The sequence below is a fragment of the Capra hircus genome, chromosome 23, assembly GCF_001704415.2.
Source record: "Capra hircus breed San Clemente chromosome 23, ASM170441v1, whole genome shotgun sequence".
Classification (NCBI taxonomy): domain Eukaryota; kingdom Metazoa; phylum Chordata; class Mammalia; order Artiodactyla; family Bovidae; genus Capra; species Capra hircus.
The window spans coordinates 28,995,975-29,018,090 of NC_030830.1; the positions used below are offsets into that span (position 1 = coordinate 28,995,975).

The following is a 22,116-nucleotide window of genomic DNA, read 5'->3' on the forward strand; positions in this document are numbered from 1 at the left end:
GGGCTCAGGGACCAGGAGTCAAAATTCAAATCTGAAGTTTCAGGCCCCTTTAATGGCCTGAAATTCAAAGGAGGGACAGTTGCTTCAAAGATATAATTTAACTGCAGTTTAATTCTGACCACAGGGGAATAAAAACAGCATTGATGTAGTCAGTCTAACAAAGGCTGGTAAGCCACATTTTATAGGTTACTGTTTTTGTAGTTTTACGAAATGAAAGGGTTTTGAAAACGTTCCTCTCTTTGAAGAGACTCTGCCCCTGGACTCTTTCTCCTTTCTTTTTATAAAAACTGAAATATAGTGGATGTATGATATTAAATAAATTGTAGGTGTACAATATAGTGATTTACAATTTGTAAAGGTTAGGCTCTATAATACCGTGTATTATTTTCAAAGCAAAACTTACCAAAGGGGATAATGCTTATCTTCACTTTTGCCAAATACAACTTCACGGAGATGTTCATAAGTGACCATTCGACCTCCAGAATACACTGTGCAAAACAGAGCATTGAAAGGATGAATTCAGCCCTACCTTTAATAAAGTAAGAGGATGCTTTGATGTAGCCTAGCTGATCTCCCTAGCCGTGTCTTTCTCTCATATAACCTAGGCTTCTGACACCTGGCCTTAGTGGTTCTCCAAATGTGCATGTCTTGTAAAGCCTCAGGCCTTTTATGTTGCCTGATCTTGAATGGATTATCCCTTCTATAATAATGGATCTATAATAATGGATTATCATTGCTAACTCCTCCTACTCTCTCAAGACTCCACTCAAAGAACATGTTTTCCAGAAAGTGCCCTCTGACCTGGCCTCCAGTGTTCTAGGCCGTCATCACACCTGTCATACTTCTGTGATCCCCCAGAACTCCCCAGGTGTGTGTCTAATACTGCACTTAGAAACTGACTTGGTTTACTTGTTCATCTTTCCAGCAGACCATGAGCCTTTCAAGGCAGATTTTGTGTGTTTTCATTACACTATACACCCTAGTACAGAGCTTAGGACACAGCAGGCATTTTCATTCAATAAACACATGCAACTTCACTGGATAATTTACTATGTTAAGGTAATCAATCTCAAACATATGAAATGAATCTTAACTATAAAACCACATATGGTGGTCAACAAAATACAAATGAAAAGAAGTGAAACTCAAAATGATAATGGGAAGCAAGAAGAAGCTATTAAAGAAAAGAATAAGAAAGAAAAATCATGAAAATCAATACACGGTATTCAGAGAGAGAGCTTTTCTTGATATTTCAGGAAGTTTGATGCAGGATTTTAGGATAAAACATATCAAAATCATACAAAGTACCAAAACAATCATATTTCTGGACAGTTCCTAGTTAATATACTGTAATGTGCTCATCTGGAAAACTGAAGCTTTAAAAATACAAAGCTGGTAAATATTGGTACTGGGCACTTTTCTGATCAAAGGTCCCTACATACTTGAGGAATAATTAAGAATATATAGAGAGAAGGAAAATGCCATACCCATCCCTTCTCCTTTTGAAGGCAAGTTTATGTTCTATCCACAAGCTAGAAACTCAATAACTTCTATTATTGTTGGTGCCCCACTGGAAGCAGAGCAGAAAAGTTTCTCACTGGCAGTATTATAATTTCAACTGTTTTCCTTTCAGAGTGACTAAAGGCCCACATATTTAGCCTGGGAATTGAGGCAAAAATCACCTGTGTTGCTTTTATTCTGTTGCCAAGGTTGGATTAGATAGTCACCCTTGCTCTATTTGAGATCAACCTGGCCTTGGACACAAGGGATAGAGACTGGTAAGATCTGGCACTGCATTCAAATATATTTTCAATTTCAAAGACTGTAAAAAAAATAAATAAATTTTGTGTTTAGAAGTTCCTCAAGCTGATAAAAATCGCAGTGATTCATCTTCTTCTTTCTTAAAATTAAAAAACCTTTTCATTAGGAATCCTTTCAAGCATACAGCAAAGTAGAGAAAAATAATACTCTATGTCTATCATGGAGATTTATCAGTTACTATCATTTTCACCTTACTTGCTTTTTCTTTTCCTCAATCATTTCAGAGTGCATTAGAAAATAGCATGACATCATGACAGTTCATCCCTAAATACTTTTGTATGAATTTACAAAGCCCTGAGGCTATAATTCCTTAATAAGCATTGGTGGTTAAGAGATTATATATTCATTTATCACATTAGTAAAAGGAAACTAGCTGGCTTTTCAACACAACTCAACAGGAAAGCAGAGGAGACAAACACAGAAATCATGACAAACTAGAATCAAGATAAATACCTATGTGTCTGTAAATGGCGGGTGTCACTCCTTGCCAGAGCTTTAGAAAGCCTTCCTCCTGGACAATCCCTAGGGCGGTGCGTACCATGCCCCTGTATGGAGCAGACTCTGCTGCACCATCTCCCAACCGAGCAAGGGCGGCTTCTCCTTGTATTTGAAGTCGAGTTTTTGTGAGGTCGAGGGGAAAGGTTGCTGAGAACAACAACGACAAGAAAAAACAAAACGAGGGGGAAACCCATAACATTCAGAAAAGCGAACAAAATTTTCTTTAGAAAAATCACAGGACCCAGATTTTAGTCACCACAAGATGGGTGATTCTCAAATTTCAGAATACATTAGAATCAACTAGGGAGATTGTTAAAAATTACATTATTTCCTAGCCCCACGCCTATAGAATTTCAATAGGCAGATGGGGTTAAGACATCAGTGGATTCTGACACACTCCCAAACTTGAGAATCACTGTCCCAGAGCACCAGAAAGAAAACAAAAAGTGACAAGCCTTGGGTTCTTTTCAGTCATAAATGTTCATCTAAAACCTACTTTTGTCCTCAATTTTTGCTTTCCAGTGGGAATAATTTCAGGTATCTATAGTCTAAGATGTGCCCGGGTCTGCAACCGTGATTAAGAGCCAACGTGACTTTTAGAATACTGTACTATTATGGCAGGTTCTTAATAAATGCCAGATGAAGCTGAATTCTGTCATTTCGTGGCTAATGCTCCCATGTAGATGAATCACTGGCCTGACTATCTGAAAAATAGAAGATGCATCATAGAGTTTATCATTTCTTTTCTACCCAAGGGTTGCAGGCTCAATATTCTTTCAAGAAAGGTAGTGTTGACTGTTTTTTTCCCCAGCACTGAAGAGTTTTCTGCATAACCTCCTTAACAAAATACTAACTATACTTGAAATTTTTTTCCTAATGATTACATCTTGAATTAGAGGTAGACCTTTTGCCAAGTGATGCTAACTGGCTCACATAAGGAAGATCAAGCTCTTAACTTTATATACACAACGATTCAGATAAGTTCATAAACATTAGTGACACTGCATGTCTTTCCAGTGATCACCATCTGATACAAAACTATAGCTGTGCCTTTTCCAAGAGAATAGTCAATCTGTACCACTGGTCTTTGGAAAAGTTAATTATCTTGCTGATTGTTTTCCTAAAACACAAGTTGTGTGCATACAGAGAATTTAAGCAGTGCTTTACTGACATATGAAGCCTGCAAAATCTTAAGATATAGCCACTTCTATATTAGCATAATTATGCCTCTTCAAATAATTTTGACTTTCTTGCTGGTTACTTAAATAATGCTTCAGGTTCTGATCCTAAATTGTTTTATACTCAAAACTATCTCATATTTTGATTCCCCTGGTTCTCACTCCTCGCCCCGACACAATTTTCTACAAGTTTTTAACAGGAGGAAGTTTCCTTTACAAAAGCCATTGGTCACAGGTGAAACATTGGGTTAAAAAAAAAAAAAAAAGAAACTGGGACTATAGCTAATCATTTAGAAATCTGCTTTAAAATTTTTTTAAGTTGATGAATTGTATTTCAGTGAAAACAATGGATAATAATTCTTCAGCTTTAGGGGAACAGAGAGAAAAATATAAGGAGGGTTCAAAGAGAAAGAATGGATGAGCACTAGGAGCAAAAAAAATCATGTTTTGGCGCTGCTGGAAATACAAAGTAAACTTGTTTTAGAACAGGGCAAACTAACACTTACAAATGAAAACACATTGGAGCTACTGCTTTTTCTTTTTTTTTTTTTTTTAATGGGCAAGAAGATGAAAGCGTCATGTTAAAATGCACAGGGAAGGCTTCACAGGTGAAACACGGGCACTATGCTCATAAAATTCCTGCAAGAAGCACCTCCTGTTCTTCCAAGAGCATCATAACTCCGCTCTAAGTAGCCCCTCTGACTTGCTCACGCAGATGTAACTGTTCATCCTCTCTGCCCTTATGATAACACCTCCATTACAATAAGTAGCATAATGTAACTGTCTCTGCATGTCTCCCCACCAACCTGTAAGAAGGTCTTTTTAACCGTATCTCCACAGACTCCTGCACTGTGGTCATTATAATAATGTCGTGATCAATCGATGCCTTGCCTTGGATTTAGCGTTTATATATTAACCTCTCAGACTCTCGCAAGGTATACACAGTGTAGCTGAGCTCAGCTCAAAGAGGTCAACAGGCAGATGCTGAGTGGATGGATGCTCGGTAAGGAATGGGTTAAGAACTTAAGTCCCACAAGTTGAGTCCACAACTTGGACCCAAAACACAACGATATAGTGAGGCTGGGTAAAAATATAAACAGAGATGTCCTCAATAAAGACGGAAAGTGGATTGTGTTTTTAAAAGGTGCATCCTCACAAAAGGGAAAATGATGCCTATAGGAGAGTAACAGCTCAGGAAGCTTCTAAAAGGACACATTCAGGTGCAACAGCACATCCGACGGAGACAAAACTGGAAGGAAGAAACCTTCGTGACCTCCACTCCCTCCTCCTCCTCCCAAGACTGGCCTGGCCCCCACCCCGCCACACCTGCTAGGAGGACAGGTGTGGACCGACAGGGTTGCATCCACTCGGAAACGAAGCCACCCGCCCGGCCCCCCACCCTCGGGCGGCCCCTGGAGGTCGAGCGGGGGAGGCCCAGGCTGGACGGCCGGGTACCTAGCTCGGCCACGGTGGCCGCGCAGCCCGACAGGAGGAACTTGCTCGCGCGGGGCCATCTCTGGGCGAGCGGCGAGAGCCTCTCCGCATCGTCTGGAGTCGACATTCAGCAGCAGCAAGGGACGACGATACGCCCCTTCTGGCCCGCGTCCCGCGCCGCGGCTGGCCTGCCACCCAGCCAGGGCTGCCCCTTCTCAAACGACACGCTGCGAGGCGGGGATCATTTCTCTAGCTTGGCTCGGCAAGGCGGGCCCAACGAACCCGCAGCCTCCCTGGCAGCCCCAGGCTGGAATAGCCCAGGGTATGGGGAGCGGAAAACAGCTCGAAGCCTCCGAGGCTTCTGGGAAATGTAGTCCGCGTGGCTCCGCCCCCTTCGGCCGAGTTTTCTGATTGGTCGCAAGCCAGCTGCCCCTGAACCACTCCCCCGGTCTCCATGGTAACAGGGCTCCCTTCTCCACCCTCTGCACTCGCCCCAGCTGGAACCAACCCCTGCATTCTGTCCCGGATAGCCAGGACTTTAAAAATTCGTGTACGTGGGAGGAAGAGATGTTGCAAAAGTTACCTAAAAATTGGGGCGGGGAAAAGAGGCTACAGTTAAGAAGTCGAACAAGCTGCAAAAGTCACAACGGAAAAGTTGGGAGATCGAGTGAGTGCCCTGTTCCAGGGCGAAGAAGCAAGTCTTTTCCCTTCTCTGACTCAGGAAGGTGCTAGACAAAAACATGGAATTCATTTCCCCAACAGTGATTATAATCTTAGGTTGTGTTGCTGTTTTGTTATTTCTTCAGTGGAAGAACTTGCGTAGACCCCCGTGCATAAGGGGCTGGATTCCTTGGATTGGAGCTGGATTTGAGTTTGGAAAAACCCCTCTAGAATTTATAGAGAAAGCAAGAATCAAGGTATGTGGCCTGAGCACATGGGGTTTCCGGAAGAGAGAATGTATTCTTTTTTATTTTCTTTCGTTACATCTCAAATGCAATGTTAGAACGTGGGGAACCTACCTACTGCCCGCAGTTAAACGATCTAGCCATTTATGAGTAAGTTAATTAACAATCAACTGTCTTATGCAAGATTTTTCTAAAGAAATAGGTTTTTATGAGTTGTGAAATACAAGACAGCTTGTCAGTGCCTTTTGGGAAGTAGAAATTAATTTAAAAGTGCTCGTTACTTCATCATAGATTAAAAATCTAAAGTGTATATATATTAACTAAATTCAGTGATTGGGAAGACAGAAGTGTAATATAATTAATTTCGACTTATGAAAACACTTAATAAATTAGTATCCAAATCAAGATTAACACCAGGCAGTTGTAAAAATGGCTTGCAAACTTGGTCTTTACAAATACAGTGGGCACTGTATTTTCTGCTGGTGTTATTTGATTATGGTGAGGTCCATTTTCACTGCACACTAAGGATATTAGTAATCATTGTGGTACGTGTTTTTGTCTTTAAAATCGCTTTTAAATATGTCTTTGAAAAAGAGTATATAGGTTGCTGCTAACTTTTTTCTTTATTAACAGTCTCGTGTGTATGTTCCCGTGTGTTTGCACTGTTTGTAGTTTTTGCACTTACTGATTGTTTTGCACTTGCCTGATTGTTTCATCAGAAAGTGAAAGTGAAGTAGCTCAAAGAGTCGGCCGGACTCTTTGCACCCCGTGGACTGTAGCCTACCAGGCTCCTCTGTCCATGGGATGCTCCAGGCAAGAATACTGGAGTGGGTTGCCATTTCCTTCTCCAGGGGATCTTCCCGACCCAGGGATCGAATCCAGATCTCCCACATTGCAGGCAGACGCTTTAACCTCTGAGCCACCAAGACAGCTCATCAGAATAAACACCTAAATGTAAGACTACCTAAAGGACATTAAATTGTTTATATTATTGTGTTGCACCTAAGGATTATGTAAGGATTAAAGAATTATGTAAGAATCCTTTTTCTTTTCCTTTGAGTGTAGGAGATTTCCTGACTCTCATATCCTGGCCCACCCTAGGTACCATAATTCTTGCCAGTTTGATAGATGAAAAATACTACCTTTTAAAGAAAAACATCTTGGTCTTCTGTAGCCTTCCTTAGATATATGATCTTAATAAATCCTTATGAATGTTTCTGAAAGCTTGTCTTAGAAGCTCAAGCAAGGTCACAAAGTTTATTCTGTTTTCTTCTAAAAGGTTTATAGCTTTCTATTTTACATTTAGGTCCGAGAGCCACTTAGAGTTAATTTTTTTGTAACGTGTACAGAAGGGATGAGTTTTACTTTTTTCCCATCTCTGTGTCCAGTTGTTTCAGTATCATTTCTTGAAGGACTTTTCTTTCCTCACTGAATTGCCTTTTGCAGCATTTCGAAGATTAATTGACGTGTATGTGTGGATCTATGTCTAGCCTTTCTATCCTATTCCATTGATTAAATGCCCACTCCTTTGTTAACACTAATACAGTAAATAAATACAGTAAATAAATAAAAACTAATACAGTTATAGTAAATCTTTAAAACAGGTAGTGAAAATTCTTTGAATATTTTGGCATTTGATGTGGCATTCAAGATTCAGTTCAGTTCAGTTCAGTTGCTCAGTGGTGTCCGATTCTTTGCGACCCCATGGACTGCAGTGTGCCAGGCTGCCCTGTCCATGACTGACTCCCGGAGCTTGCTCAAACTCATGTCCATGGAGTCGGTGATGCTATCCAACCATCTCATGCTCTGTGGTCCCCTTCTCTTCCTGCCTTTAATCTTTCCCAGCATCAGGGTCTTTTCCGATGAGTCAGTTCCTTACAACAGGTGGCCAAAGTATTGGAGTTTCAGCTTCAGCATCAATATTCAGGATTGATTTCCTGTAGGATTGACTGGTTGGATCTCCTTGCAATCCAAGGGACTCTCAAGAGTCTCCCCAACACCACAGTTCAAAGGCATCAATTCTTGGGTGCTCAGCTTTCTTTATGGTCCAACTCTCACATCTGTACTTGACTACTGGAAAAACCATAGCTTTGACTAGACAGACCTTTGTCGGCAAAGTAATGTCTCTGCTTTTGAATATGCTATCTAGGTTGCTCATAACTTTTCTTCCAAGGAGTAAGCATCTTTTAATTTCATGGCTGCAGTCACCATCTGCAGTGATTTGGGAGCCCCAAAAAATAAAGTCTGTTTCCACTGTTTCCGCATCTATTTGCCATGAAGTGATGGGACCGGATGCCATGATCTTCATTTTCTGAATGTTGAGCTTTAAGCCAACTTTTTCACTCTCCACTTTCACTTTCATCAAGAGGCTTTTTAGCTCCTCTTCACTTTCTGCCATAAGGGTGGTGTCATCTGCATAGCTGAGGTTATTGATATTTCTCCCGGCAATCTTCATTCCAGCTTGTGTTTCTTCCAGGCCAGTGTTTCTCATGATGTACTCTGCATATAAGTTAAATAAGCAGGGTGACAATATACAGCCTTGACATACTCCTTTTCCTATTTGGAACCAGTCTGTTGTTCCATGTCCAGTTCTAACTGTTGCTTCCTGACCTGCATACAGATTTCTCAAGAGACAGGTCAGGTGGTTTGGTATTCCCATCTCTTTCAGAATTTTCCACAGTGTGTTGTGATCCACACAGTCAAAGGCTTTGGCATAGTCAATAAAGCAGAAATAGATGTTTTTCTGGAACTCTCTTGCTTTTTCCATGATCCAGTGGATGTTGGCAATTTGATCTCTGGTTCCTCTGCTGCCGGGGTCCAGCCCTGGTGGATCCAGGGTGATTCGAAGGTGGGGATGGAGTTGGCATCCTTGGAAAAATACATATTTAATTATAGATATATAGAGAGATTAGAAATGGATAGTGTAGTAGGAAAATTAGTTGAGAAAAAGAGGCTAAATAACTTGGTTTACGTGGAATAGCATCCATGCTCCAGATGGGAATTCAGCCAGAAAAACGGGGAGCAAGAAAGAACGACATGGGGATATCAGTCTTTCCGGAAACTGATCCATTTCTTTATTTTTTGGGTTTGCTTATATACCTTTTGTTACACATAGGGATGAATACAGAGTCACGCGGGGGTCAGCAATCCTGACCTTTATCAAAATCAGGTGCTTCACATAAAAAGGTCTTAGGGACTTTACATCATCATCTGGCCATGAGACCTGCTGACATTTTATGATCCTTTCTTTCTGATAACCAAAAACTTATTTTTTCCAAGGGTGTTTTTTCTTAAACCAGGCACCACCCTCCAAATAAAGTTGCACTCCTATAGGATGAGGGTGTAGTGAGTTATAATCAAGAAAGGAATTTATTTAACCCAAGGTTAACATGATTAATCTTAAAGGTTAATGCTTATTTCTCCTATATGCTAGTTATATTCATTATAAGGGCAGGGAACATGGAGATTTAGCAGCAAACATCAGCCCAACAAATGAAAATCCTTTCACCAATGCTCCCCTTAAGATCTGTTTAGTCTTAAGATAGTGATAAAGTTACATTTTTACATAGCAAGGATACAGTGATTTATAACAAAGTACAGTGATCTATTACAAAAGAGAAAATTCGTTAACTCAAAAAGTCTAGTATTGCTAACCTTAAAAACTACTATATTTCCTTTTCTATATTCCAAATACATTGATTAATATATTCCCAGGTGCCTAAGGATATGGAGGCCTGGCGGCAATCATTGACTCAACAATGAGAAAAGCCCTATGCTAATTAAGACTTTCAAAATACTCCAAAACTCTCTGTGCTGTTTATGGTTGAGAGGTAGTAAACAATCATGTGCGTGGTGGCAGGAGTATGGATAATCCTGTCACACAAGCTAGTCTGTCAGCAGAGAGGTTTGACCTGAGACACCCTTGTCACACCCAGGGCAGGGAATTAGCAGCAATTATTGGCACAACAAATGAAAAACCCTTCACCAATATAATTCCTAACCAACCCACTATACTAATAATTTCCAAAAGAATTTGCCTTTAGTATAGACGGGGAAACAGTGGAAACAGTGTCAGACTTTATTATGGGGGGCTCCAAAATCACTGCAGATGGTGACTGCAGCCATGAAATTAAAAGATGCTTACTCCTTGGAAGAAAAGTTATGAGCAACCTAGATAGCATATTCAAAAGCAGAGACTTTCCTTTGCCGACAGGTCCGTCTAGTCAAGGCTATGGTTTTTCCTGTGGTCATGTATGGATGTAAGAGTTGGACTGTGAAGAAGGCTGAGTGCCGAAGAATTGATGCTTTTGAACTGTGGTGTTGGAGAAGACTCTTGAGGGTCCCTTGGACTGCAAGGAGATCCAACCAGTGCACTCTGAAGGAGATCAACCCTGGGATTTCTTTGGAAGGAATGATGCTGAAGCTGAAACTCCAGTACTTTGGTCACCTCATGAGACGAGTTGACTGATTGGAAAAGACTCTGATGCTGGGAGGGATTGGGGGCAGGAGGAGAAAGGGACGACTGAGGATGAGATGGCTAGATGTCATCACGAACTCGATGGACATGAGTCTGAGTGAACTCCGGGAGATGGTGATGGACAGGGAGGCCTGGCATGCTGCGATTCATGGGGTCGCAAAGAGTCGGACACGACTGAGCGACTGAACTGAAGTCTAAAACATCTCGTGCCTCTCAGGTTGGGAGGCTGTAAACAATCACATGTGGCCGGAAGAACCTATAAAGGTGGGCTAGATAACCTTCAGAGGAGTCCGTAAGCTGAAACACTCTTGTCACGCCCAGGAATTTTTATTGACTTGGAGCTGCAAGTTAACTCCTCCGAGAGAAATGGTTATGGGGGAGAGCCCCCCGTAAAGTCCGAGGTGTAGGTGAGAGCATAAAACAGATTCTGGTTTTGGGGTAGATGCTCGGGAACAGGGGGTTTCCTGAGGCTTGATCACGCCTTTGCGTATGCCAAGCCTCCTTCCTCATGACCTTTGCCATGGGCGGAGTTCCTCACGCTGGCCCCCAGCACTCTGCCTTTTCTAAAACCAGCTTGAACATCAGGAAGTTCACGGTTCACGTATTGCTGAAGCCTGGCTTGGAGAAATTTGAGCATTACTTTACTAGCGTGTGAGATGAGTGCAATTGTGCGGTAGTTTGAGCATTCTTTAGCATTGCCTTTCTTTGGAATTGGAATGAAAACTGACCTTTTCCAGTCCTGTGGCCACTGCTGAGTTTTCCAAATTTGCTGGCATATTGAATGCAGCACTTTCACAACATCATCTTTCAGGATTTGAAATAGCTCAAGTGGAGTTCCATCACCTCCTCTAGCTGTTTGTAGTGATGCTTTCTAAGGCCCACTTGTTGAGCTTAGTCCATTTAGATCTTATTGTTTCCCCAACTCTCCCCAACTGATACCTTTAAAAATATGATTTTTATAATCAACCCCTCTTTTCTTTTATCCTACACAGACACAAAAGCATCTAAATTTGTTTTAAAAGCTGCAGAATATTCCCTGAGTCATAGTTCACTTAGATAGTCACCTAATGATTGACATGGTTTGTTTTCCATATTTCACTATTATAAATAATGTAGCAACAAATGTCATTTCTATGTGTGCCATTATATCTGTGGAGTAAATGATCAGATTCAAAATGTCAGTGTATTTTTTAAATTTAATTTTTATTTTAGATTAGATTATGGGGTTTCCCAGGTGACGCTAGTGGTTAAGAAAGGACCTACCTCCCAGTGCAGGAGACTTAAGACACTAGGGTTTGATCCCTGGGTGAGGAAGATCCCCTGGAGGAGGACATGGCAACCCACTCCAGTATTCTTACCTGGGGAATCCCATGGACAGAGGAGTCTGGTGGGCTATGGTCTGTAGGGTCGCAAAGAGTTGAACAAGACTGAAGCAATGAAGCACGCATGCATGCGTTAGGGTATAGCTGATGTTGTGTTAGTTTTAGGTTACAGCAGAGTTATTCAGTTATACATATACATATATTCATTCTTCTTCAAATTCTTTTCCCATATAGGTCATTACAGATTATTAAGAGAATGTTGTAACTTAGAGTGAAGTGGGAAACTGTGTTTTGAGCGAGGAGTAATGTGATCTGATTTAATTTTAAACGGTCACTTTGGGCACTCTGTTAAAAATAAAAACATAGAATTAGAAGAAAAAAGATAATCTGAAGGTTTTGGCAAGAATTCAAGCTTGAGACCCTGGTGGCTCGTACCATGGTGATAGCAGTTGGGAGTTTGAGAAGTGACTGGATCTCTCTTAAAGTAGAAGCAGCAGGATTTCTTGGTGAATGGAATGTGCTGTGTGAAAGAATGAAAAGGGTTGGAGGTGACTCTAAAAAGTTGGGCTTGAGAAACTAGAACTTGGACTTCCTATCAAGTGAGATGGACAGTATTACCTCTAATGTGGCCAGAGTGCCTGTACATGTTGCCAAAGGCCACTTTCCTGATGGAAACTTAAGAATTCTCACTTGAGCAAACCTTCAACAATGAAAATGATTCATCTTCTTCTAAGTATTCAGTAATAAACCGTTGAAGGTAGGGAACGTGGGAAACAACGTAGATGTCTGCATCACTAATGGAAAAATATGAGACTTCACTATTTTGGGGTATCAGCTATTAGCCCATAGTTGCCTAATAGCATCCAACAGTATGTTTCAGGAATGATCACAGACCATTTCATGCAGATCTGGAAATGACTCATATTGAAGTGCTGATGAGCCTGATGGCACTTTGAGATATTCATAGTAACTGTTGTTGTTCAGTCACCAAGTCTTGTCCAACATTTTGCCACCTCATGAATTGCAGCATGCCAGGCTTCCCTGTCCTTCACTATCTCCCGGAGTTTGCTCACACTCGTGTCCATTGAGTCAGTGGTGCCAGCCAACCATCTCATCCTCTGTCGCCCCCTTCTTCTCCCACCCCATCTTTCCCAGCATCAGGGTCTTTTTCAAAGAGTCGTCTCTTCCCATCAGATGGCCAAAGTATTGATGCTTCAGCTTCAGATTCAGTCCTTCCAATGACTATTCAGGGTTGATTTCCTTAAGTATTGACTGGCTTGACCTCCTTTCTGTCCAAGGGACTCTTAAGAGTCTAATCCAGCACCACAATTTGAAAGCATCAATTTACTATAATGGGATATAAAAGTATGGGTGGTGGTTCCAAAAATAGACATGTTGAATGTGGTGCGGGAAAGTCAGTGTGGCCACAGGAGGAAATGAGAATGAGGCTTTGAAGGAAGAAGGTTATAATACTCGTGGGTCCAAGGCCAGGGTCACTGTGTGCTCTGCAGGGCCACAGCGGAAAAAACTCTGTCAGTCAAGATGCAGAAGATGGAACAAGAAAAAGCCCCATGCACAGCATTTGTTGGAATTTCCGCGGGAAAGCAAGGCAAGGTAGGGTAGACAATTTAGGACTGACGACCCTGAAGAGTTTCTTGGGGCTTTGAGCTCTAGGGTTGGTCTCCAGATGCCTGGTGACTTTTTCTGGGATGATTTAGGGCAGGGATCATATTGGCTTGGTGTGTCAGGGGTTGGTGATATAGACTCAAGATGGGTTGACTTCCATATGAAAGGCATGTTCCTAGTTGGCTGAATCCTTTGCTCTCTCTAATTATCAGCTAGCTCTGACAGGGCCATTTCTACCCAGTAGTGAGGCCACTGGGCTTCCCTGGTGTTTCAGTGGTAAGGAATCTGCCTGCCAATGCAGGAGAAGCCAGTTCGATCCCTGGGTCGGGAAGATCCCCTGGAGAAAGAAATGGCTACCCACTACAGTATTCTTGCCTGGAGAGTCCCATGGACAGAGGAGCCTGGCAGGCTACATACAGTCCATGAGGTTGCAAAAGAGTTGGACTTGACTTAGCAACTCAACAACAACAATGTGAGGCCTCCAAAGCTAAACATCATGAATAAGAAAACATAGCTCAGGAAGACAAAAGAATCATATAAGTTTGGGACTTCTGTAAATTTTGGGTAGAAGCTACAAAATGCTTTTTTGTTAGTGGAAATCGAAAGACTTGTATGGCTTAAAAACAATTAAAATATTCTAAATGTAACGGTTCCTCTTCTCCATTTGTGCTGCCTGTCCTTTTCTTTTGAAATATGAGATTGGTTTGTGTTTAAATGTGTTCATTTTGAGTATTCTAAGAAAATAAAAATACATCTTAGTCAACCCTTTGTATTTTACCTCTGGTTATTTAAATGTATTCTAGAGAACATTCAAGAGAATTTAAGAGTCGTCATTTGAATAGAAAAAGAAAAAAGAAAATGTAGCTAATGTAATTGACCCTGTGATGAATGGATGGCAAATAGACACCAAATCTAAAAAAGTACGATAGGAACAGTTAAGCTGTTTTGAGGTTAGAGTTGTGGGGAAGATTGTAGTTTATTGCCTCCATTCGTAATTGAAGAAAATGTTAAATTATAATTAGAGGCCAGTGAAAATAATGATATCTTTTTCTCCCAGTAAAGTTGTGGACTCCCTGAAGCCAAACTCTGCACTAGAGGATGTTTGTAGGCTCCTAGGAGTGATCTGTGGAGAAGGCGATGGCACCCCACTCCAGTACTCTTGCCTGGAAAATTCCATGGATGGAGGAGCCTGGTGGGCTGCAGTCCATGGGGTCACGAAGAGTCAGACATGACTGAGCGACTTCACTTTCACTTTTCACTTTCATCCACTGGAGAAGGAAATGGCAGCCCACTCCAGTGTTCTTGCGTGGAGAATCCCAGGGATGGGGGAGCCTGGTGGGCTGCCGTCTATGGGGTCGCACAGAGTCGGACACACTGAAGCAGCTTAACAGCAGCAGCAGCAGCAGGAGTGACCTGATAGAAAAGGCACAGCTGAAGGTGTATGAGAGAAGGTATCCATGAAGAACAAAGAGAGACTATGGAATCCGTATCACAAGTGAAGGAGGGTAGGCATTTCCCAGGGGCAGGACCCTCCATCTGTTAACTGGCGGGGAAGCATGGAGAATGGGTACGAATGGGTACAATCCCTTGCCCTGGTGGTGAGAAGCTGAGAGTGCTCATTTTTGCCCAGTGAGTTACAAAGCAGGAACACTCAGAGTGGAGAGGGTTGGGCAGGGGGAACGGGTGAGTCATTTTGGAAAGGGAGAAAATGAACCCTACAGAACTTTCTATTGTAGACATTGTTGAGTGACCAAGGATTGACGGTGAAATCAGTCAGCCGTTTATCTTTTTCGTGAACAAAGTTCAGCCATAGGTTGCTTATAACCCTCCAGGTATTTTTTGAAAATAGTGTTGGGGTATCACAGTGTTTAACCTAATTGCTAACAATTATTTCTAAGTATTATTTCCTACTACCAGAATGGAAGGTACAAACAAATAAAAATACAATCAAAAGGAAGGTTAAATATTATGACAGAATAAATTAGGATTTATACAATTAAATTTCACTCCATCAATCAAAATTTATAACTAATTACTAGGAAATGGAAAGCCACTCCACTATTCTTGCCTGGAAAATTCCGTGGACAGAGGAGCCTGGCAGGTTATAGTCCATGGGGTCGCAAAGAGTCAGATGCAACTGAACACACATACATTATACGTAATCTTAATAGTTTTTATTTTGACTGTAATTTCAGTGTTGGGGTTCTTGAGGAACTCTGTCTTAAGAATAACCCATATCCAGTAACTTGTCTATTAGAAATGCTTACTAATCTGATCTCTACTTATGTGTTTTCTTTCAGTATGGACCAGTATTTACAGTCATTGTTATGGGCACCCGCATGACCTTTGTTACTGAAGAAGAGGGAATTAATGTGTTTCTAAAATCCAAAGAAGTAAATTTTGAACTAGCAGTGCAAAATCCCATCTATCATACAGGTAAACAGTATTTTCAGATAGTCCGTTTGAAATACAACGTGGAATCCCAAGAGCAGTTTTAGGTAACAAGCACCTCTTCACTCCTCTGTCAAAAGTGAGGCAGACCCATTATTTTATTCTAGAGTAGGGATAGAAGAGAGTTTGTGATGAGTTTGGCCTTTGAAAAACAAATTGTGTGCTTAGTCGCTCAGTTGTGACAACTCTTTGTGGCCCCATGGACTGTAGCCTGCCGGGCTCCTCTGTTCATGGGTTTTTCCAGGCAAGAATATTGAGGTGGTAGCCATTCCCTTCTCCAGGGGAATCTTCCCACCCCAGGAGTCAAAGGCAGGTCTCCTGCATTGCAGGTAGATTCTTTACCATCTGAACCAAGCCCTAAAAATGAATTGTTGGCAGTGTCATTCATTAGGATCTCCACAAGGCATGTGTAAAAGATAAGGTCACCTACTGGAATTTATATCCTATTAACAGCCCCCAAGATGTCACTGACTCTGTTATGCTGCTGTGCATGTGTTTTACAGGCTGTCGCTCTTTGTCTGATCTCGTGTTGCGCCACTTAGTGAGCCCCGCTCCTTTGTTTTGGCTGTGCTCCGTCTTTTTCGCAGTGCAGGAGAGCTTCTGTTTGTGGCATCGGCTCCCTAGTTGCAGTGTGTGCCTTTAGTTACACCGCAGTATGAGGGATCTTAGTTCCCTGACCAGGGATCAAACCCACATCCCGTGCATTGGAAGGCAGATTCTTAACCCCTGATCCACCAAGGAAGCCCCAGTAAGCTCTTTACTATGGCATTTCCTGACATAGTCCACAGGGTTATCAAGGTGAGTGGGGCTTGGCTTCATATAATTGGTGCCCTTTCTTTCTTCATCCTCAGAGACTGCTGGACTCAACCAGTATACTTTCAGTGTGACTGTCTGCCTTTATTTCTCCCCAGGAGGTGAACATGCATGCTAAGGCCATTTGTCTTCCCAGGGACACAGAGCTGGTTGATTTTGCACCTGATTCTTTCCTCTGCTTTCATAATGCCTGTGCTTGCTTCTAACATCTTTCTTTCTCTTGGCTTCCGTTTTTTGCTTCTTTCTTAGGTTCATTTTCCTATAGCTTTTATGCATTTCTTGCCATTAAGACATGAAAGTTTGTGTTCAAGGCTGTTAGTGATCAATAACATGATTATTATTTTTTGTTGCTTGCATGAAAAATCACAACATGTTGATTTCATTTTTTGACTCTTTAATGCTTCTTGATATTTAGACTCTGGCATTCCAGATGAAAGAAATATAAATACTTGGAAGATTCTTGATCTGTAAATTTGCATATTCCTTCAGAAAAATATACCAACTTACCTATCAGAGGTATATTGAAATGATCACTTTTTTTTTTTTTCAGCTCTGCCCTGCCTGGAGGACTTTCATGTTTAAATATTTCTATTTAACAGATAAAATATCATCATATTTACTCATGAGCCAGCTTCCCATTCCTTTTAAATATACCTCTACCACAGAGATGATACGTATTCAAGAAATTTACAAATTATTTTTCATTAACTTATGTGAAATGTAACCTACATGTAATAGGATGATGAAATATAAAATTAAAAATTAGTTTAAAAAAAACTTACTTCAAAGATAATTAAAGAGGGTTAAAGAAAAATATAAAGGAATAATGAGTTCAAAAATTCATACTGTTTAACACCCAGACCAGACCAGATGTGTCATGAAAGGAGCATGAACACTAAGATAAAGGGAACAATGGAACAGTGTGGGGACTTCCCTGGGGTCCAGTGGTTAAGTGTTCACCTTCCAAGCCGAGGGATGCAGGTTCGATTCCTGGTCTGGGTGCTAATATCCCACATGCCTCATGGCCAAAAAACCAAAACATGAAACAAAAACAATATTGTCATAAATTCAATAGAGACTAAAAATGATCCACATTTTTAAAAAAAGTCCAAAACAAAAAAGGGGGAGGAAACAGTGGGGCCAAAGCTATTCATGGAGTTAGGAAGATCCTGCTGGTAAAGACAACATTTAAGACACTTAAAGCAGAAAAGTCAGAAGGAGAAATGTATATCTTATAGGTGTGCAAGGGAAGTGAGGGTTGGTTGTCAAAAATAGATAACCTTCTGAGCAGATAGAACAGTTCATAAAGATGGTGAGATGTAAAAAAGAGTGTGTTTTACCTGGAATGTATATTTGGAGGGCGAAGACACTGGAAATACCACTGGAGAGCTGCAAAGAGGGGAGAAGACCTTGCAGACTTTAAGGCTTTTGCCATCTCACAGTCTGTGTTGACTCTTCACCTTTGGCTCTAGTTCCTGCTGATCAAGACATGTTGACTGTTTACTTCAAGAAGTGGTTCCTTCTTTTGAAAAGTGTTTTCTCTGTTTATAGCATCCATCGCAAAGAATATCTTTTTAAAACTGCACGAGAAACTTTATATCACGGTGAAAGGGAAAATGGGGATTCTCAACCTATACAAATTCACTGGACAATTGACTGAAGAATTACAGGAACAGTTGCAGAATTTAGGTACTCACGGGACCACAGACCTGAACAAGTTTATGAGGTAAATCGATGCCTTGTTATTTTTGTTTTGTTTTCCGTTTTTGGAATAAGAAAGTTTGAAGCCTATATGTTGGACCTGAAATACAATGTGGTGGATTATGAAATCTACCTTACTAAGCAATTAAAAAATTCTGTTGATTTTTTAAATTCTAATTAATGGGCGGTTTTCATTTAGTACTTCAATTTGAAGTTAAGCAAACAAACCAATAGATCCCAGGCGGCGCTGGTGGTAAAGAACCCTCCTGCCAGTGCAGGAGATGTAAGAGATGGGTTCAATCCCTGGGTTGGGAAGACCCCCTGGAGGGGGGCATCGCAACCCACTCCAGTATTCTTGCCTGGAGAATCCCATGGACAGAGGAGCCTGGCAGGTTACAGTCCATGGGGTCACAAAGAGTCAGACACAACTGAAGCAACTTAGCAGGCACGTAAAAACAAACCAATAAAATCATTTTAGCACATATACAATAATTTCTTCTTAGTCATTCCTTACAATTTTATATGCTCTACATGGGTTTCCTTCATATAATTGTCATGTATCCATCAGAATTTTGATAAAGCATTCACTGCAATTTGTAATTACTAGAACAAGAGGACATTGAGAGGAGAGGGGAGAGGAGAGAATTGCAAAGTAGAGGGCAAGGTTCCAGGAGATGTTTGTGAGACTTCACAAAGTGGCTGAGACAAAGCCACCATGGGCCTCAGGACTGAGCCCAGAGTCCTCTGAGAGCAGAGATGCTGAGACAGTGAGACAGGAAAGGACAGTATGGGGAGCCAAGTAGTGCTCAGTTCTGTTCCGGAGCTTTTTGACAAATGTCAGGGCTGAGCATGGGAGCCATGTGAAAAATCCCCACCACGTGCAGGGAGGTTTGGTAAATTGAAGTTACCAGTGAGGCACTTTTCCATCTCAGGGGGATGCCCTGATACTGGAGGCAGGATTCAACTGTTCGGGCTCAGAAAGCACAACAACATTTACTATTTTGTTAGAAGTCTAGAAATAGAGACAGAAAAAATAAGAATGAAAACAACCAACCAACCAAACTTTTGACATGTCTAATATATACAACAAAACAAAACAAATTAATGGTGACAGAAGGAGATCCTGAGAATTTTCTGTAAAGGAGAGATGGCAAACAAAAATGGAAGAAACAGCACTTAGTGTTACTAACCTAGAACATAATCTTTGATATTCTTTTGCATAAGTATTCCACAGTAATTTTATTCACTTGAGGGAAATTTTACTGATGACCGATACCATAGACTTCAGAAATATTCACAACCTAAAAGCTGAGAGTTATGTTTTGTTTGGTGGGAATTTTTAGGATTTCAAGCCCTAAAACTTCAACTTTAGCATCTCGAGTTACCCTGAGAGAACTGCTCTGAAAAGGTGAGACCAGGAGCCGGGTCATATAGAAGTTTTGCAACAAAGGACAGGTAGTCTGAACATCAATCAGAAGATTTTTATTAATCAAAGAAAACCACGTATCTCAGGAATTTAGCACGTTTCTATGTTTGGGAATATGCAAGAGTCTGGGCTCACTGAGATCGTTCATTTGATAGGCACCTCAGCTCTCTGGGGCTAATATCCCATGTTTTCACATCTCGAGGCTCCTGGGGCTCACCGCAGGGAGTGGCTACAGTCTGAGGGCTGCCAGATGGCAGGTGTTCTCTTCCTTCCTGAGTTTCCTCCGGGCTCACCAGCTCACCATCAGTGGTGGCTATAGTTGCTGATGACTATGACATCCTTTGTTTACTGATATGGCAGGAAATATTCCATTTCTCACTACTTCATTTGAATTTTCAGTATGGTTCAATCATAAGCTCCTGGGAGATATTAGGAATTTGGTGACTAATATTGCCCTTGATTCTTTGTTTGTTTGTTTTTTTGTTTGTTTGTTTGTTTTGCTGCTATCTAAAGGTAAGAGCAGTATCTCGGTTATTGTTGTTATTTGCTAAAAATAAATGCTTGTTGAAATTGTGTTGAATTTTTCTGGGGATCAGCTTGATGAGGACAGAGTATAGGGACAAAATTAAATAGTTAATCCCACTAGGGGATTGCAAGTAGAAAAAAACATGGGAGGCCCCTATAAGTTAATGATTACTCAAGAAAACAGATTTACTTAACCATGAAACCAGGCGGGCTTGCTTAGCAACTAACCCATGCGCAGAGGCACAAGACATGCCCCAAAACAATATAACAATAGTAGCATGAGACCCTCACCCAGCTCAGTGAGCTCAGTAAGCTAGGACATGCTCTCTGTACACATGAAAAACAATAATCTATGGACGTAGCTTGACCATGTAGGGACAAGAAAACTCCCCTGCCCAACCAGCGGGAGGAACTGATGATGGAAGCATGACATCTGCTCAAAAAACGGAAAGTCTTCTCCGCTTCCCCACTTTTCCTTTGATTGTAAAACTGTAGCCCAGTAAGTTCTTGGGTTGTAGCCTCCTCTGAGCCGCTACTCATAAGCCTCGCAAGCATCCTATCCTAATAAATCACTCCTTATCTATCACTCTGCCTCTCGCTGAATTCTTTCTGTGCTGAAATGTAAGGAATTATGGTACCAGAGCTCTTCAGAGCCCCCCTGAAACACCACCTAAGAGTTTTAAGCTCACATTTATCAGGATCGAACAATACTTGCTTAGAAAGCATTTGAAAATCTTTAGAAAAATAAGACCACACTTTTACCCCCAAGTTATCTTGAGCACGGTAACCAAATATTAAAAGCTCTTGAGAGTGACTTCCCTCCACTAAATTTATCACATATGATTGCGTGCATGCATGTATGCTAAGTCTTTTGAGTCGTATCCGACTCTTTGCGACCCCATGGACTGTAGCCCGCCAGGCTTCTCTGTCCATGGAATTCTCTAGGCAAGAGTACTGGAGTGGGTTGCCGTTTCCTCTTCTAGGGGATCTTCCCAACCCAGGGATCGGATTGGCGTCTCTGATGCCTCCTGCATTGGTAGGCAGGTTCTTTACCACTGTAGCCTTGGCAGCTCCACATTCGACTGTCTACCCCTAGTATATAGCTGTTCAGTAATAGCTTCTTGTATCCCGTGCCTTTCTCCTTTGGTCATTGGCTCTGACATTTTATCTGTTTCTATCTTTGCAGGCACCTGCTTTACCCAGTGACAGTGAACATACTCTTTAAAAAAGGTCTGTTTCCCACAGACGAGAGGAAAATCAGGGAGTTTCATCAGCACTTTCAAGCTTACGATGAAGGTTTCGAATATGGGTCCCAGTTGCCAGAATGCCTCCTGAGGTAGACAGCTGTTTCCTGTATTAATTCCCTTTCCAGGTTCCCCTCAGCCATCAATATTTGTCACTCCTTTCTTTGTTCTAAGTGGATATGATAGCAGTTTACGTGGAAGAGACAGAAGCTAATTCTTACGACCAGTTAGGGGTGTGTGTGTGTGTGAATTGAGGGAGAAACGGAAGAAGAGTGATGGATCATTTCTTTAGTCTCATTTTGGGGAACAGAAACAAGAGGGTAAGGGGAGAACATGAGAACGAAATGAAGCGTCTGTTTTGAGACTGTCTGTGTCGTTTCCCTGCTATGCCATTTCCAGCTTACTCTTGCCAGTCATTCCTGCAATATCATGTGTGACTTGGGTCAGAATCAGACTTTGTCCATATTCTCCCCTGAGGCAGCAGTAGTTGTGGTCAACTGTATTTCTCACGACTGGCTCAGATAAAAGTTGATGAAACGGTTTGATTAGAAAGTAATGTGATTTTTTTTTTTTTTTTTTTTTAGTTTCTTGGCAGTTCGTCTACACTGATGACTGGTCAGAAAAGATTAAAAATTTTGCTCTTGGTCGGTTTGCTTTACCTCATTTAACCTAATCACAGGTCGCTGCGCTAGTTT

General features: G+C 41.4%; 2 protein-coding genes across 4 annotated transcripts in view; one reads left to right on the forward strand and one right to left on the reverse strand.

The window, feature by feature from the left end:
• The window catches only part of SLC25A27 (solute carrier family 25 member 27), a 28,261-nt gene extending 22,985 nt beyond the window's left edge, over positions 1 to 5,276 (reverse strand). For both annotated transcript variants that reach the window (XM_018039065.1, XM_013973875.2), the window contains exons 1-3: positions 4,953 to 5,276; positions 2,275 to 2,466; positions 404 to 488 (exon numbers count right to left, since the gene is read on the reverse strand). In XM_018039065.1, the coding sequence (XP_017894554.1) occupies positions 404 to 488; positions 2,275 to 2,466; positions 4,953 to 5,058 (383 nt within the window). In that variant the 5' untranslated portion in view covers positions 5,059 to 5,276. The remainder of the gene's footprint in view (positions 1 to 403; positions 489 to 2,274; positions 2,467 to 4,952) is intronic.
• LOC102183469 (24-hydroxycholesterol 7-alpha-hydroxylase) overlaps positions 5,388 to 22,116 on the forward strand; it is an 85,426-nt gene continuing 68,697 nt past the window's right edge. The window contains exons 1-4 of one of the 2 annotated variants that reach the window (XM_005696368.3): positions 5,388 to 5,848; positions 15,562 to 15,697; positions 18,077 to 18,251; positions 21,364 to 21,513. In XM_005696368.3, coding sequence (XP_005696425.2) covers positions 5,672 to 5,848; positions 15,562 to 15,697; positions 18,077 to 18,251; positions 21,364 to 21,513 — 638 coding nt within the window. In that variant the 5' untranslated portion in view covers positions 5,388 to 5,671. The remainder of the gene's footprint in view (positions 5,849 to 15,561; positions 15,698 to 18,076; positions 18,252 to 21,363; positions 21,514 to 22,116) is intronic. The other variant, XM_013973925.2, reaches the window with a different exon arrangement.